This window comes from Chiloscyllium plagiosum, unplaced genomic scaffold (genome assembly GCF_037043375.1).
Source record: "Chiloscyllium plagiosum isolate Xiang-an unplaced genomic scaffold, Cpla_swu_hap1 HiC_scaffold_14, whole genome shotgun sequence".
Classification (NCBI taxonomy): domain Eukaryota; kingdom Metazoa; phylum Chordata; class Chondrichthyes; order Orectolobiformes; family Hemiscylliidae; genus Chiloscyllium; species Chiloscyllium plagiosum.
The window spans coordinates 71,590,965-71,603,728 of record NW_028270152.1 but is presented as its reverse complement, the minus strand read 5'-3'; the positions used below and the strand labels follow the sequence as shown (position 1 = coordinate 71,603,728).

Sequence of the window (12,764 nt, the reverse complement as noted above, 5' to 3'; positions counted from 1 at the left end):
CTATATGACTCTATGTCATGGAATGTTTCACATAGCCTGGTGTAGAATGAAATGTGTTCTTTCTTCCCAATGCCTGCATCATCTCTGTGTGAAATTTGAACTTACAAAGTGGTTTGTTAGCTGCTTGAAAATTGATAAAAGATCATTATTGCAGCCAGATGATAATTCTTTGTTACCCGTCATTAAATTAGAATAAATTACAACTTTTAAAACCTCTAATTGCAATAAAATAGTACATCATACAACATTTGCTGTGAAAGGAACTATCAGTTGCCATACTTTCCTTGCAGATGTGCATTCAGAAGGAGGTGATCATACAAGAAAGAGTACAAAGCAGATTTAAAGGATTTGGGCTCCAGTTGGTTAAACATGAAATCAGATCCAAATTTCTTGTTACACTAGTTACTTATTTACCCAGTACAGGATAGACATTTCTTGTTATTTAAATTATAGATGTTATTTTGAGAAAATTTTGAGTTTTTCAGACAGGCAGATTCAGATGTTGTTATCAGCTTTTAGCTGGAGTTGATGAGATTCCCTACAGTGTAAAAACATTAGGCATAATAGATTGTATATCTAGAAAGCACGTACCTGTTTCAGTAATGCCACCATTTATAACTGTTTGATTCTTTTCGTCTCGAATTAAACCATAACTATTTGCTTTTTGCACCAGATAGAGCTTCTTTTCCTTGTCATAGTCCAAAACTCCAACAGAATACCACCTGTAGCCAAGTGAGTCACTTTTGGGATCATCTGAAGAGTTAAAAAAATTTATTAAAAAATAGTACTTGGCATATCACAGCTAGTGGTTAGCTAAAGAGGGCTTGAACAGTTTATTCTTGTCTGCATTTGTAGTTTATTTTACATCTCAGACCCTAAAAATTAATTATTTGGCCATTCTCCAATTATCTCACAAGACTAATGGCAGATCATTGTAGCCTGTTAGCAACATGAATTACTGGGTGAATCTTTGATGTGTTGGATCAGCTACTGAGACAATCCAATTCCAGAAAAAGATACTTCATGAACAGAGGACCTTTACTTGAATAACTGAATTATCCATTGAATATTTGAATTACCTATTTTTTAGGCTGGAAGCCAGTGGAGAAATCCAATCCAATGTGGTCGACAGTACATTTCTGATATGGAAATGAGCACTAGTGCACATTGGTAGTAGGAATGGAAAATCAGAATCTTTTAAATAACTTGAAACTTTTAAATGTTAATGTCTAGAGAGACTTAAGTGTGCCTGTGCAAGCAGCACAGAATGTTAACATGAAAACAGGAAGCACTGAACAATGCAAAAAGCATATTGACCTTTATTGCAAATTACAAGATTAAAGATCATAAATTACAAGAATACAGGGATTTGATGACAGTTTTATTTTTATTCATTCATAGGGTGTCACTGCATAGGCCAGCATTTATAATCCATCCAGAGCTGTTAAGAGTCAACAAAATTGTAGTAAATCTGGAGTCACATTTAGGCCAGACCAGGTAAGGATTGTAGTTTCTAGTTTTGTGAATCAAATGGGATTTTCCAACACTTGGCAGTAGTTATATGATTTTAACTGAATTCAAATTCTACCATCTGCCATGGTGGTGCTCAAACCCAGGTCCCAAGAATATTATCTTGGTCTCTAGACAAATAGGCTCATGATGCTACCATTAGACTATCTTTTCCCCTTACTGAATTGTGCACAGTTTTTGTGTCTAAATTTACATAAGGATATGCTTGCCATCGAGCTGATGGAACATAGGTTTAATAGCTTATGTCCTGAGATGAAAGGATTGTCTTATGATGAGAAACTGAATAAGAAAAATGCAAAATGTTGACATTTACCTTGGCTGAGGAGTTTAGAACACAAGCATCCACTTAGCCTGACATAATTGATTATTTAGGACCGAGACAAGGACACTTGTTCACTTAGAAGGTCATGAATCTCAGATTTATACACCACAAGGTTGTAGATGCTCCATCGTTAAATCTGAGACAGGTTTATGATCTCTTGGGGAATCAAGGGACAAAGGAATAGGGTAGGAAAATGGAGTTGAGGCAGAAGATTAATCATGGTCATATTGAATGGCGAAGTAGGCTGAAGGTGTCATACAGTCCATTGTAATCCTATTCCTGTGTTCTTATATCCTTATCAGAGATATCGTATAATTCTAGTGAATTTGTGCTAAGGTAAAAAGGATTAAATTCTGAGAACAGGTTGCAAATATTAGAATTGTATATTATTTGAATACATATGTTTAGGTCTAAAAGGCTAGTATGCCACACCTAGATATGACTTCTGGTACTAAAGTCTTTTCTCCCATCCCCATCGACTTCAATTTTACTGAGTTCCTTTAATTCATACTACACATTTCAAGTTCAGCTCAAGTCCCAGTTAGCCAGGTTTTGTGTCATGTGACCACATTCTCTGGGACATGGGTTGCACACAATCTGACATACAGACCAGTCCTTAAATTTACTAAAGTCTGCATGAGCCTATTGAATCTGCAGACCTGAGATAAGCGCCACAGAATGAAAGTCGATACAATATTGAGAGGTGCTGGGGGAGCAGAGTCCTTGTGTATATTTAAGGCTGAGATAGATTATTGATTGGTAGGGGAATCAAAGGTTATGGGGAAAGGGCAAGAAAGTGGGCATGAAGGATGTCAGATCAGCCAGGCTTCCAATTCACTAACATCTGATTTACATTATTACACAGAATCACAACAGATACAGTTTGTGACATTTAAAATGAATTTTGGGGGGATCCAAGATGGCGGCAACCCAGCAAGTCTGAGTCTACAGTGTTCCTCCCAAGACTTGGGCAAAGTGGGTCACCCACTCCCACCACACTCATCAAATCATTTAAAATAGCTTTTACTTAATGTAATTAGTTGTTTAGTATTGAATTTAAACAATTTAATCTCCAGTAAAAATGACTAAAGGGAAGGGAGCCCGCAGCTCTCAGCAAGCAGGAACCGCTCCCCCACCCTCTCCAGCTGAAGCAGAGGCGTCCGCAGCCGCCCCGGGGGAATTACCTACGATGGCGAGCCTTGTGGAAATCATCTTCAAACTGGATGCGAAGATCGCCCCTTTTTTGAAGAATCCCGAAGCCGATGGGACTCACAAAAGCACGACTGAGACATTAAGGAAATTGAGCGCCGAGTCAGAGGGGTGGAGCTAAAGGCTGCGACCTCCGAAACTACAGCACAATCGGCCGTGAATCGAGTCCGGACTCTCGAACAGCGAGTCCAGACCTTAGAGAACCACATTGACGACCTCGAGAATCAAGGTCGTCGAAAAAATATTCGTTTGCTGGGCCTTCCCGAACGGGAAGAGGAAGGCCAGCTTACAAGCTTCCTTGAACAGTGGCTTCCACAGCTTTTAAATCTGGAGGCTGGATCAGGCCAGATCTGGAGACTGGATCAGGGTAGAATGGGCCTACTGGGTTGCAATACGCGGGCCCGGCTCAAACCAGCGCCCCCGCCTGGTCCTGTTCCGGCTGCAGAGCTATAAGGAGAGGCAGATGCTCTTAGAAGCCTTTAGAAATCTTGGAAAAGATCCCCAAGCCATGATCTGTAAAGGATCCAAGATCATGTTATTCCAGGACTTTTCCCCAGCTCTGGTCCGAAAGAGGAAGGCGTTCGATGAGGCGAAGGAGTGTTTAAGGGACTTAAATATTCAGTACTCCTTGCGCTACCCAGCGACGCTACACTTTAACCATGAAAGATCCGTGTATAACTTCGATCGTCGGAAAAGGCCAAGGAATTTTTGGACTCTCTTAGATAAATTGTAAGAGATAATTGATGTTGGTTTGCTTTCCCCCACTCTGGTTTACATATCCCCCTCCCTTTTTTTTTATATATATTCATCCTTTTTTTTAACCTTACTGTTTAATATTATCTTGGGGGGTGGGGAGAGGGATTTATTTATTTGATCTCTACTTAACGATTTTCTCCCCCCCTTGTTTTTTTTATTATTCTATATATATATATAGGCCAGGGGGTCTAGTTAATGTTGGTGGGGGGAGGTGGTTACCTTATTCTATTTTACCTTTGTCTCTAGGAGCAGGGTTTTTTCCCTTGTTATTTTGTATTATTATATTTAATTATTACTTGTTGAGGTTGTAATTTTATTGTTATATATTTTTATACATGGTATTAACATTACCAAATATATCCAGGTGTTGGTGTGGGTGGGGGTATGGGGGTAGGGTGCTCACTGTTAACTCTAGATCTGTAGTATATTTGAACTTTCTTCATCCTATTGAGGAGCGCCTGGGTCAAGGGTGGGGCACTGGTTGGGAGAAGATACGATGGACCTATGGAAAGGAAGTGATACCCCCTGGGAACAAGGGGGAAAATTTCCATTTAAATATGTTTTATATTTTTTTATTTAGAAATAGTTTTTTATTATACTGTTGCGAGTGTATTAGAGAGCCTTTATTTTTGTGAATTTTATATGCTCTATGCTCGGGATGTTCTGGATAGGGTTTCCCCTCCCGAGGGGTCTCGGATTTGCCCGGACAATTATGGTTGATCAGTCGGTTAAGTGGTGTACCTGGAATGTCAAGGGGAGTAATTCGCCAGTCAAAAGGAAGAAAATATTATCAAGCCTTAAGAAAGAAAGGATTGATATAGCTCTCCTACAGGAGACACACTTATTGGATAAAGAACACTTGAAATTACAACAGGGTGGATTTGATCAGGCCTTTTTTTCTTCTTTTAGCTCAAAAAGCAGGGGAGTTATTATTCTTATTCGGAAGAATTTCCCTTTCAAAATTCTAAATCAGATAAAAGATGAATCTGGACGATATATTCTGATTAAAGCCCTTATAAATGGAGAAGAATATGGGATTTTAAATTTGTATTGCCCACCGGCACATCCTTTTAAATTTGTAACGGAAGCCTTCTCAAAATTGATGGCTCTCGGTGCCCATCATACAATTATAGGGGGAGACTTTAATTGTATTATGGATCCGGAAATACATAGAGTGAAATCCCAAGAGTACTGCAGGAGTATCTCCCAGATCTAGACAATTGGTGGATTTGAACAAAGAATTAGGACTAGTAGATGTATGGAGATGCCTTCACCCACAGGGCAGAGATTTTTCTTTTTACTCCAATCCACATAAATGTCATACCATATGTTTTTTGCCCCCCTCGATTTTTTAAAATTCCATATCATCCTGTAAAATAGGCAGCATAGCAATTTCCGATCACGCTGCTGTATATATGGAAATCAATGCGAGGAACAATGAGACATCCCCCTGGCATTGGCGTATGGACCCCTTCCTGATGAAAGATAGTAAATTTGTAAGGTACTTCTCTCAAGAATTTAAAACTTTTTTAGAAGTTAATTTAGGTACGGCTAGGAACCCATCAATGATGTGGGAGACCATCAAAGCTTACGCGCGAGGTTTGATCATCTCATACTCAGCGACCCAGAAAAAAATTAAAGGGAGAACAACAGCATCTGCTTGAAGCTCGCTTAAAAGCGGCTGAAACAGCATTTGCTGATAGACCTTCTATTATCAAATTGCAAAGGATTATGGCCCTTAGGACAGCTCTAAACACCACACTTACCCAAACGGCCAAGAGGGAAATATTATTTGCAAAACAAAGGTTATATGGATTTGGCGATAAACCGGGTAGATACTTAGCATTTCTTGCAAAGAAAAAGAAGGCCCCTCAAACTATCACGTCTATCAAGGAAAGTACGGGTATTTTGACTCACGATCATAAAAGGATTAACACAATCTTTAGAAAATTTTATTCTGATTTATATAAATCGCAGGATTGTGAAGACAGGACTAGGAGGATGCAATCATTTTTTAAAAATTTGACCTTTCTGGACCTAACTCCAGAACAGGTAATGGTCTTGAATGTTCCCCTAACAATCCAAGAAATACTTGATGCAATCAGGCAACTTCAGAGCAGTAAGGTACCTGGCCCAGATGGTTTTCAAGCTGAATTCTATAAAGAATTTACAGGAATATTGGCTGGTCCACTTATGGACATGTATAACTACTCATACAGTCAGGGCTGTCTCCCGCCTTCGTTGAAAGGGGCAAATATCTCTCTTATCCTTAAAAAAGGAAAGGACCCAGAAGATTGTACATCATATAGACCAATATCCTTGCTAAATGTAGATTTTAAAATCCTCTCTAAAACGTTAGCATTGAGGCTAGAAAGGGTATTGCCACATATCATAAAGGAGGATCAGATGGGGTTTATTAAGGGCCGTAGATCATTCAATAACGTTAGAAGGGTTTTGAATATGATTGAAGCCTGCCATCAGGGAAAGATACCAGCAGTAGTAGTCTCATTAGACGCGGAAAAGGCATTCGATAGGGTTGAATGGTCATATTTGTTTTACACATTGGAAAGGTTTGGCGTTGGAAAGGAGTTTACCAAATGGGTCTCAACATTGTATAGTGATCCCAAAGCAGTTGTGGTTACCAATGGATTAGGTTCGGATAGCTTCAGTCTGGATAGGGGCTGCCGTCAGGGATGTCCTCTCTCGCCATTGCTATTTACGCTAATAATTGAGCCACTAGCAGAAGCTATTTGGGCTGACCCAAATATAACAGCCCCGAGGATTGGTACAGGTAAACATAAAATTACCCTTTATGCAGATGATGTTCTTTTATTCCTCAGTAATCCTCTGATGTCCGTGCCTCGCTTAATCCAAGTTATTAATACATTTAATGCATTCTGAGGCCATAAAATTAATTTCTCAAAATCGGAGGCTATGCCAATGGGTGGCCTTGCTATGATACCCCACTTAGTGGATGGATCCCACTTTCCCTTTCGGTGGTACCTGGAGGGTTTCTTATATTTAGGCATTTTTATTACCCCAGTATTTAGTCAGTTATACAAGGCTAACTTTGCGCATTTACTGGAAAGGATAAGGCAGGATCTCCAGCGATGGGGAGACCTTCCAATTTCCTGGCTAGGTAGATTAGCACTAATTAAAATGAATGTCCTGCCCCGTCTCCTATACCCTATGAGAATGCTTCCGGTGATGCTGTCGAGGCTGGCACTACGTAAATTATATGGCTGGTTGGGTTCCTTTATCTGGAATCATAGACGGCCCCTCATTAAGCTGAAGAAGCTACAGCTTCCACATACAAGGGGAGGATTGGATTTCCTAGATTTTAGGAAATATCAGTTAAGTTCCCTATTAAGTTACATAGCTGATTGGGTCTTGTCTGACCGACAATCAATCTGGCTGGACATCGAGGCTTCTCAAATAAAATACCCACTTATTAACCTTTTATTTTCAGACAAGAGGAAAATCATTATGGATCACTGTAAAAACCCTATAATACTAAACACAATTAAGGCTTGGAATATAATGCGGCAAAACGAGGGCAACTCACATAAAACATCCCCCTATGCTCCGATAGTGGGAGCATGGGGATTTCAACCAGTGTTTACAGATGCCACTTTCAAACTCTGGAGATCCAGGGGTACCTCTTGTTTAGGGGATCTATTTAAAGAAGGGGTCCTGATGTCTTTTGAACATCTGCGTCAGAAATTCGGATTACCTAATGGAGACCTCTTTCGATACTTCCAAATTTGAGATTACATACAGAAGAAAACTACGTTACTAGATAGTCTTTATAAATTCAAATAGAGACTGTAAAGTGCTACGACCAATGGAGGTATCTTCCGTCAGTACTATTTATCATTTACTACCTGATGAAGTATTGGGAGATATGGACAATCTGCTAAAAACATGGGATCAGGATTTGGGACTAGAAATCTCTAAAGAAACGTGGAATGACATTTGGGAAAACGCCAGAAGAATCACCATCTGCAACAGAACTCAGGATATTCAGCTGAAGATACTTCATAGGGCCCATATAGCACCAGATCGATTGGCAAAATTTAAGGCAGGAGCATCTCCAATGTGTCCCAAATGTAAAATAGAGGTGGGCACTCTTGTATATTGCCTATGGACCGGTCATAAGATCTGTAGATATTGGACTAAGGTAGCAAGTGCTCTGACAGAAACCTTAGGAACAGAAATTAGAGTGGACCCTGTATCTCTCCTTTTGGGCTTTTCGAACTTACCCTCCCTGGATATGCACGGGAAGAGATTATTTTCTATTCTCTCTTTCTGTGCAAGGAAAAATATTTTGGTAAACTGGGTGGCTGAGGGCCCCCCTAGACTTTCAAATTGGCACAGATTAATTATGGAATGTATTCCCCTTGACTTCCTGACAAATATGGTGCACCAAAAGACCGAATTATTCCATAAAATGTGGCAGCCCTTCTTGAATTATATAAATACAGATAAGACCATAAGACATAGGAGCGGAAGTAAGGCCATTCGGCCCATTGAGTCCACTCTGCCATTCAATCATGGCTGATGGGCATTTCAACTCCACTTACCCGCATTCTCCCCGTAGCCCTTAATTCCTTGTGACATCAAGAATTTATGAATTTCTGCCTTGAAGACATTTAGCATCCCAGCCTCCACTGCACTCTGTGGCAATGAATTCCACAGGCCCACCACTCTGAATGTCTCCGCATTTCTGTTCTGAATTTAACCCCTCTAATTCTTAGGCTGTGTCCACGGGTCCTAGTCTCCTCGCCTAACGGAAACAATTTCCTAGCTTCCACCCTCTCCAAGCCATGTATTATCTTGTAATTTTCAATTAGATCTCCCCTTAATCTTCTAAACTCCAATGAATACAATCCCAGGATCCTCAGCCGTTCCTCATATGTTAGACCTACCATTCCAGGGATCATCCGTGTGAATCTCCGCTGGACACGCTCCAGTGCCAGTATGTCCTTCCTGAGGTGTGGGGACCAAAACTGGACACAGTACTCCAAATGGGGCCTAACCAGAGCTTTATAAAGTCTCAGTAGCACAACAGTGCTTTTATATTCCAACCCTCTTTCGGATATTTCGGCCATCCTAACAAGGGCTTTTATTTAATTGAGATTCGAATCTGGCTGGTCCGGGGCCCCTTGGGAGAGGAATCCCGCACGAATACGGGTTTTGTTACATTTGATATTAACACATTCCAAGCACGTATCTCACTCTCCAATTTCCGTGTTATCCGTCGGTTTTTTATTTCTTTCTCTTATTTGAATAATGTAAGAGACTTAATTATACACTCTGGTTAGTTGTAGGTTAGATTAGTAGTTAGTTGAGTTTTGTTTTTTTTCCTCGGTATTTTTCTTTTGTTAAATTTTGGTTATTATTTATTTAAGATTTAATTGTATATCGATGTTTATACTTGGGATTTTTTTTATTTTTGTAAACTTGTAAAAATGTTAAATTTTCAATAAAAATATCAATTAAAAAAAATGAATTTTGCCATTGACAAATCCTGACAAAAGTTTTCAATGATTTAGAAATAGGCTGATGTGACCCACTCAGCACAATTTATATATAACTTTATATCTTATTATTTACGTTTTTCATTGTGTGTGAATATTGCTGGCAACACCAGCATTTGTTGTTCATCCCTAAATGAGAATCAGAAGGTGGTGGTGAACTACTCCTCAAAGCACAGCAGTGTATCTGGTGCAAATATATCCATACTGTTGCTCCAAAGGGTTTTGCTGCAGGTTTTTGACTCAGTGACAATGATAATTCCAAGTCAGGCTGGCGTGTAACTTCAAGGGAAGCCTGCAAGTGACACAGTTTCCATGTTTTGCCTCCCTTGACGTTCTAAGTGGTATAGATTGTGTGGTTGGAAGGTGATGTTGAAGGACCCTGGGTGAATCACTGCTGTGTATCCTGCAGAACGGCAGCAGTATATACCATGCACATCAGTGGTAGAGGGAGTGAATGTTTAAACTGATAGATGGGCTGAAAACCAAATGTATTATTTTATCCTCTATTAAGTCTATGACATATGCAGATATAATTATGTTTTTTGAAAGTAGTCACTGACCAGAGAAACACATAATTTACAGCAATTACAAGAATAACATTCAAAATCACAACATTAGTTACACTGCATTATTTCTGTTGTTCTTTACCATGTCCCAACTTGTCATCTTTGGGTAGCAGTGCTTTTCCTGGGATAGGTTTCCTAACATTAGATCTTTCTTCATAGCCAAGTTGTAACCATTCTTCTGGTGTCCGACATTCAAATTCTTCATCATCAAACACCTACAGCATGTCAACAGAAAATCATAGTCATGTACTTACATTGGACAGATGCAATGAAATTTAATAGAATCCCTACAGAGTGGAAACAGGCCATTCAGCCCAATGGGTCCACATCGACCCTCTGAAGAGTAAACCACCAGACCAAGTCCCCTACATTATTACTCTTACCCCAATCTAATGCACCTACCCTACACATCCCTGAACACTATGGGCAGTTTAGCATTACCAATTCACTCAACCTGCACATCTTTGAATTGTGGGAGGAAACCAGAGCACCTGCAGGAAACCCACGCAGGCATGGGAAGAATGTACAAACTCCACACAGCCAGTTGCCCTAGGCTGGAATCAAACCTGGGTCCCTGGCGCTGTGAGGCAGCAGTGCTAACCACTGAGTCACCATGCTGTCCATTATTTAGGTACTTAATCTACTTTGGACTCTAACAATATTTCATGAACAAATAATATGACCTAATCCAAACACTTCCATTTTGAGATAAAGTTCTCAACCAAGTAAAGGAATAGTAATAATAATACTTAACTTACAATAAATTTTCCCATAACCATACCCTGCCCCACTATCAATTTCTCCCCACTCCCCCCTCCCAGCTAGCACAAGATTGACATCTTACCCAGTATACTGAATTTAGTTTCCTGGCCCATTAACATTACTAAGCAGTTACATTGGAAGGGAAAGGAAGGATAGTTGGTTTTTGACATCAGAATCTCATTGATATTTCTGAAGTCGAATTGAAGTTAAGAGAACTCTGCTTGCCTTAAGAGCATCACTGGCTTTCGCCATTTCTGCCAAGTGCTCTGAGGGAGGCTTAGTGCTTGCCAAAGTCCTAGACTCCTTCATCAGTATTTCACCAGCAAGACAATCCTACTAGAGATGGCGGCTTCAGTAGCATGTAGTCAGGAGGGAATTGTCTTAGTTCATAACATTGACTCTTCAACCCATGAGGTTTCATAGCATCAGAGGAAACAGGCAAGGAAAGCTCCTGCTGACTATCACCTATCACTGTTTACCAACAGATGAACTAGTACAAGCTGGACATCATTTGAAAGAAGCACTGAGTCCTTGCTGTCCTCAGGACTTCTTCCAAGTGATTTTTAGCAACTGCTTTGCCCTATAATACAAGGGGTATAATTTGCTCATCACTATAGTGCATCATCAGTGATGTCAGATCATATCACTGTAATCTGAAGGAAGAGTACAGGATTTGGGATGTCATGTTACAGCTGTACAGGACATTGGTTAGTCCACAGTTGGAATATTGCGTGCAGTTCTGGTCTCCTTCCTATCGGAAAGATGTTGTGAAACTTGAAAGGGTTCCGAAAAGATTTACAAGGATGTTGCTAGGGTTGGAGGAATTGAGCAATAGGGAGAGGCTGAACAGGCTGGGGCTGCTTTCCCTGGACCATCGGAGATTGAGGGGTGACCCTATAGAGGTTTATAAAATTATTAGGGGCGTGGATAGAGTAAATAAACAAAGTCTTTTCCCTGGGGTGGGGAGTCCAGAACTAGAGGGCATAGGTTTACGGTGAGAGGGGACAGATATAAAAGGGACCTAAAGGGGCAACCTTTTCACGCAGAGGGTGGTATGTTTATGGAATGAGCTGCCAGAGGAATTGGTGGAGGCTGGTACAATTGCAACATTTAAAAGTCATTTGGATGGTTACATGAACAGGAAGGGTTTGGAGGGATATGGGCTGGGTGCAGGCAGGTGGGACTAGATTGGGTTGGGATATCTGGTCGGCATGGATGGGCTGGACTGAAGGGTCTGTTTCCATGCTGTACATCTCTATAGCTCTATGAAGAGGTTCTAATGTAGTCCCTCTAAAATGTGTCTCTATGAATAGTGTAAGTAGTGTAAATGATCAATAAATGTTCATTAGTTTGCATCAGGATGGTATGATTGTTGCCCTCTTCTGTCAAAGGCATGTAGAGGCTGGTCATGGCAGTGAAACATGTTGGCAACACTCTGCAAAGCATTTACTAAGAATACCAGTCAATCCTGATAAAGATAGGAAAGTGAAAAGCCATTGGCCAGGCAGAACGCACTTAAGAAACACCTGCAGCAGCTGTCAAACCAATTATTCATTACCAGACTTAAAGTTCGGTCATGTGATCAGATCAATGTGTTCCTTTATACAGTTGGTAACTGCTGATGGAATTATAAGATGATAGAGAGTTGGTGAGAAAAACACATCTCTGAAGAGGTCATTAAAGCCTTCAATTCCATTTTTAGACTTCAAAGTGATGCTGCTAAGATCAGAAAAAAAATGATTATTTGGTAATAACCTGCAACAGGTGACAGTTAACTGTGGATATGGGAGAACCTTGAAAGATGTTCAAAGATATGCAAGTTAGGTGGATTGATCACGCTAAATTGCCCTGTCGTGTTCAGGGATGTGCAGATTAGATGGATTAGCCACGATAAATACAGGATTATGAGGATAGGGTGGCTGGTCTCTGTCTGGGTCTAGGTCTGAGTGGGATATTCTTTGGAGAGTAGGTGCAGGACCTGATAAGCCAAGTAGCTTCTTTCCACTCTGTAGGGTTCCTATACTTCTATGTTTCAGCCTCCAGAAGTAAAGCTGGAAGGCTAGACGCATTGTGTGATGA

At 40.4% G+C, this 12,764-nt stretch overlaps 1 protein-coding gene across 2 annotated transcripts in view; it reads right to left on the bottom strand.

Moving 5' to 3' along the window:
• Positions 1–12,764, bottom strand: part of dnah1 (dynein, axonemal, heavy chain 1) — a 422,195-nt gene that overhangs the window by 370,499 nt on the left and 38,932 nt on the right. For both annotated transcript variants that reach the window (XM_043708503.2, XM_087994517.1), the window contains 2 exons: positions 10,006–10,138; positions 592–753 (listed from right to left, as the gene is read on the bottom strand). In XM_043708503.2, coding sequence (XP_043564438.2) covers positions 592–753; positions 10,006–10,138 — 295 coding nt within the window. The remainder of the gene's footprint in view (positions 1–591; positions 754–10,005; positions 10,139–12,764) is intronic.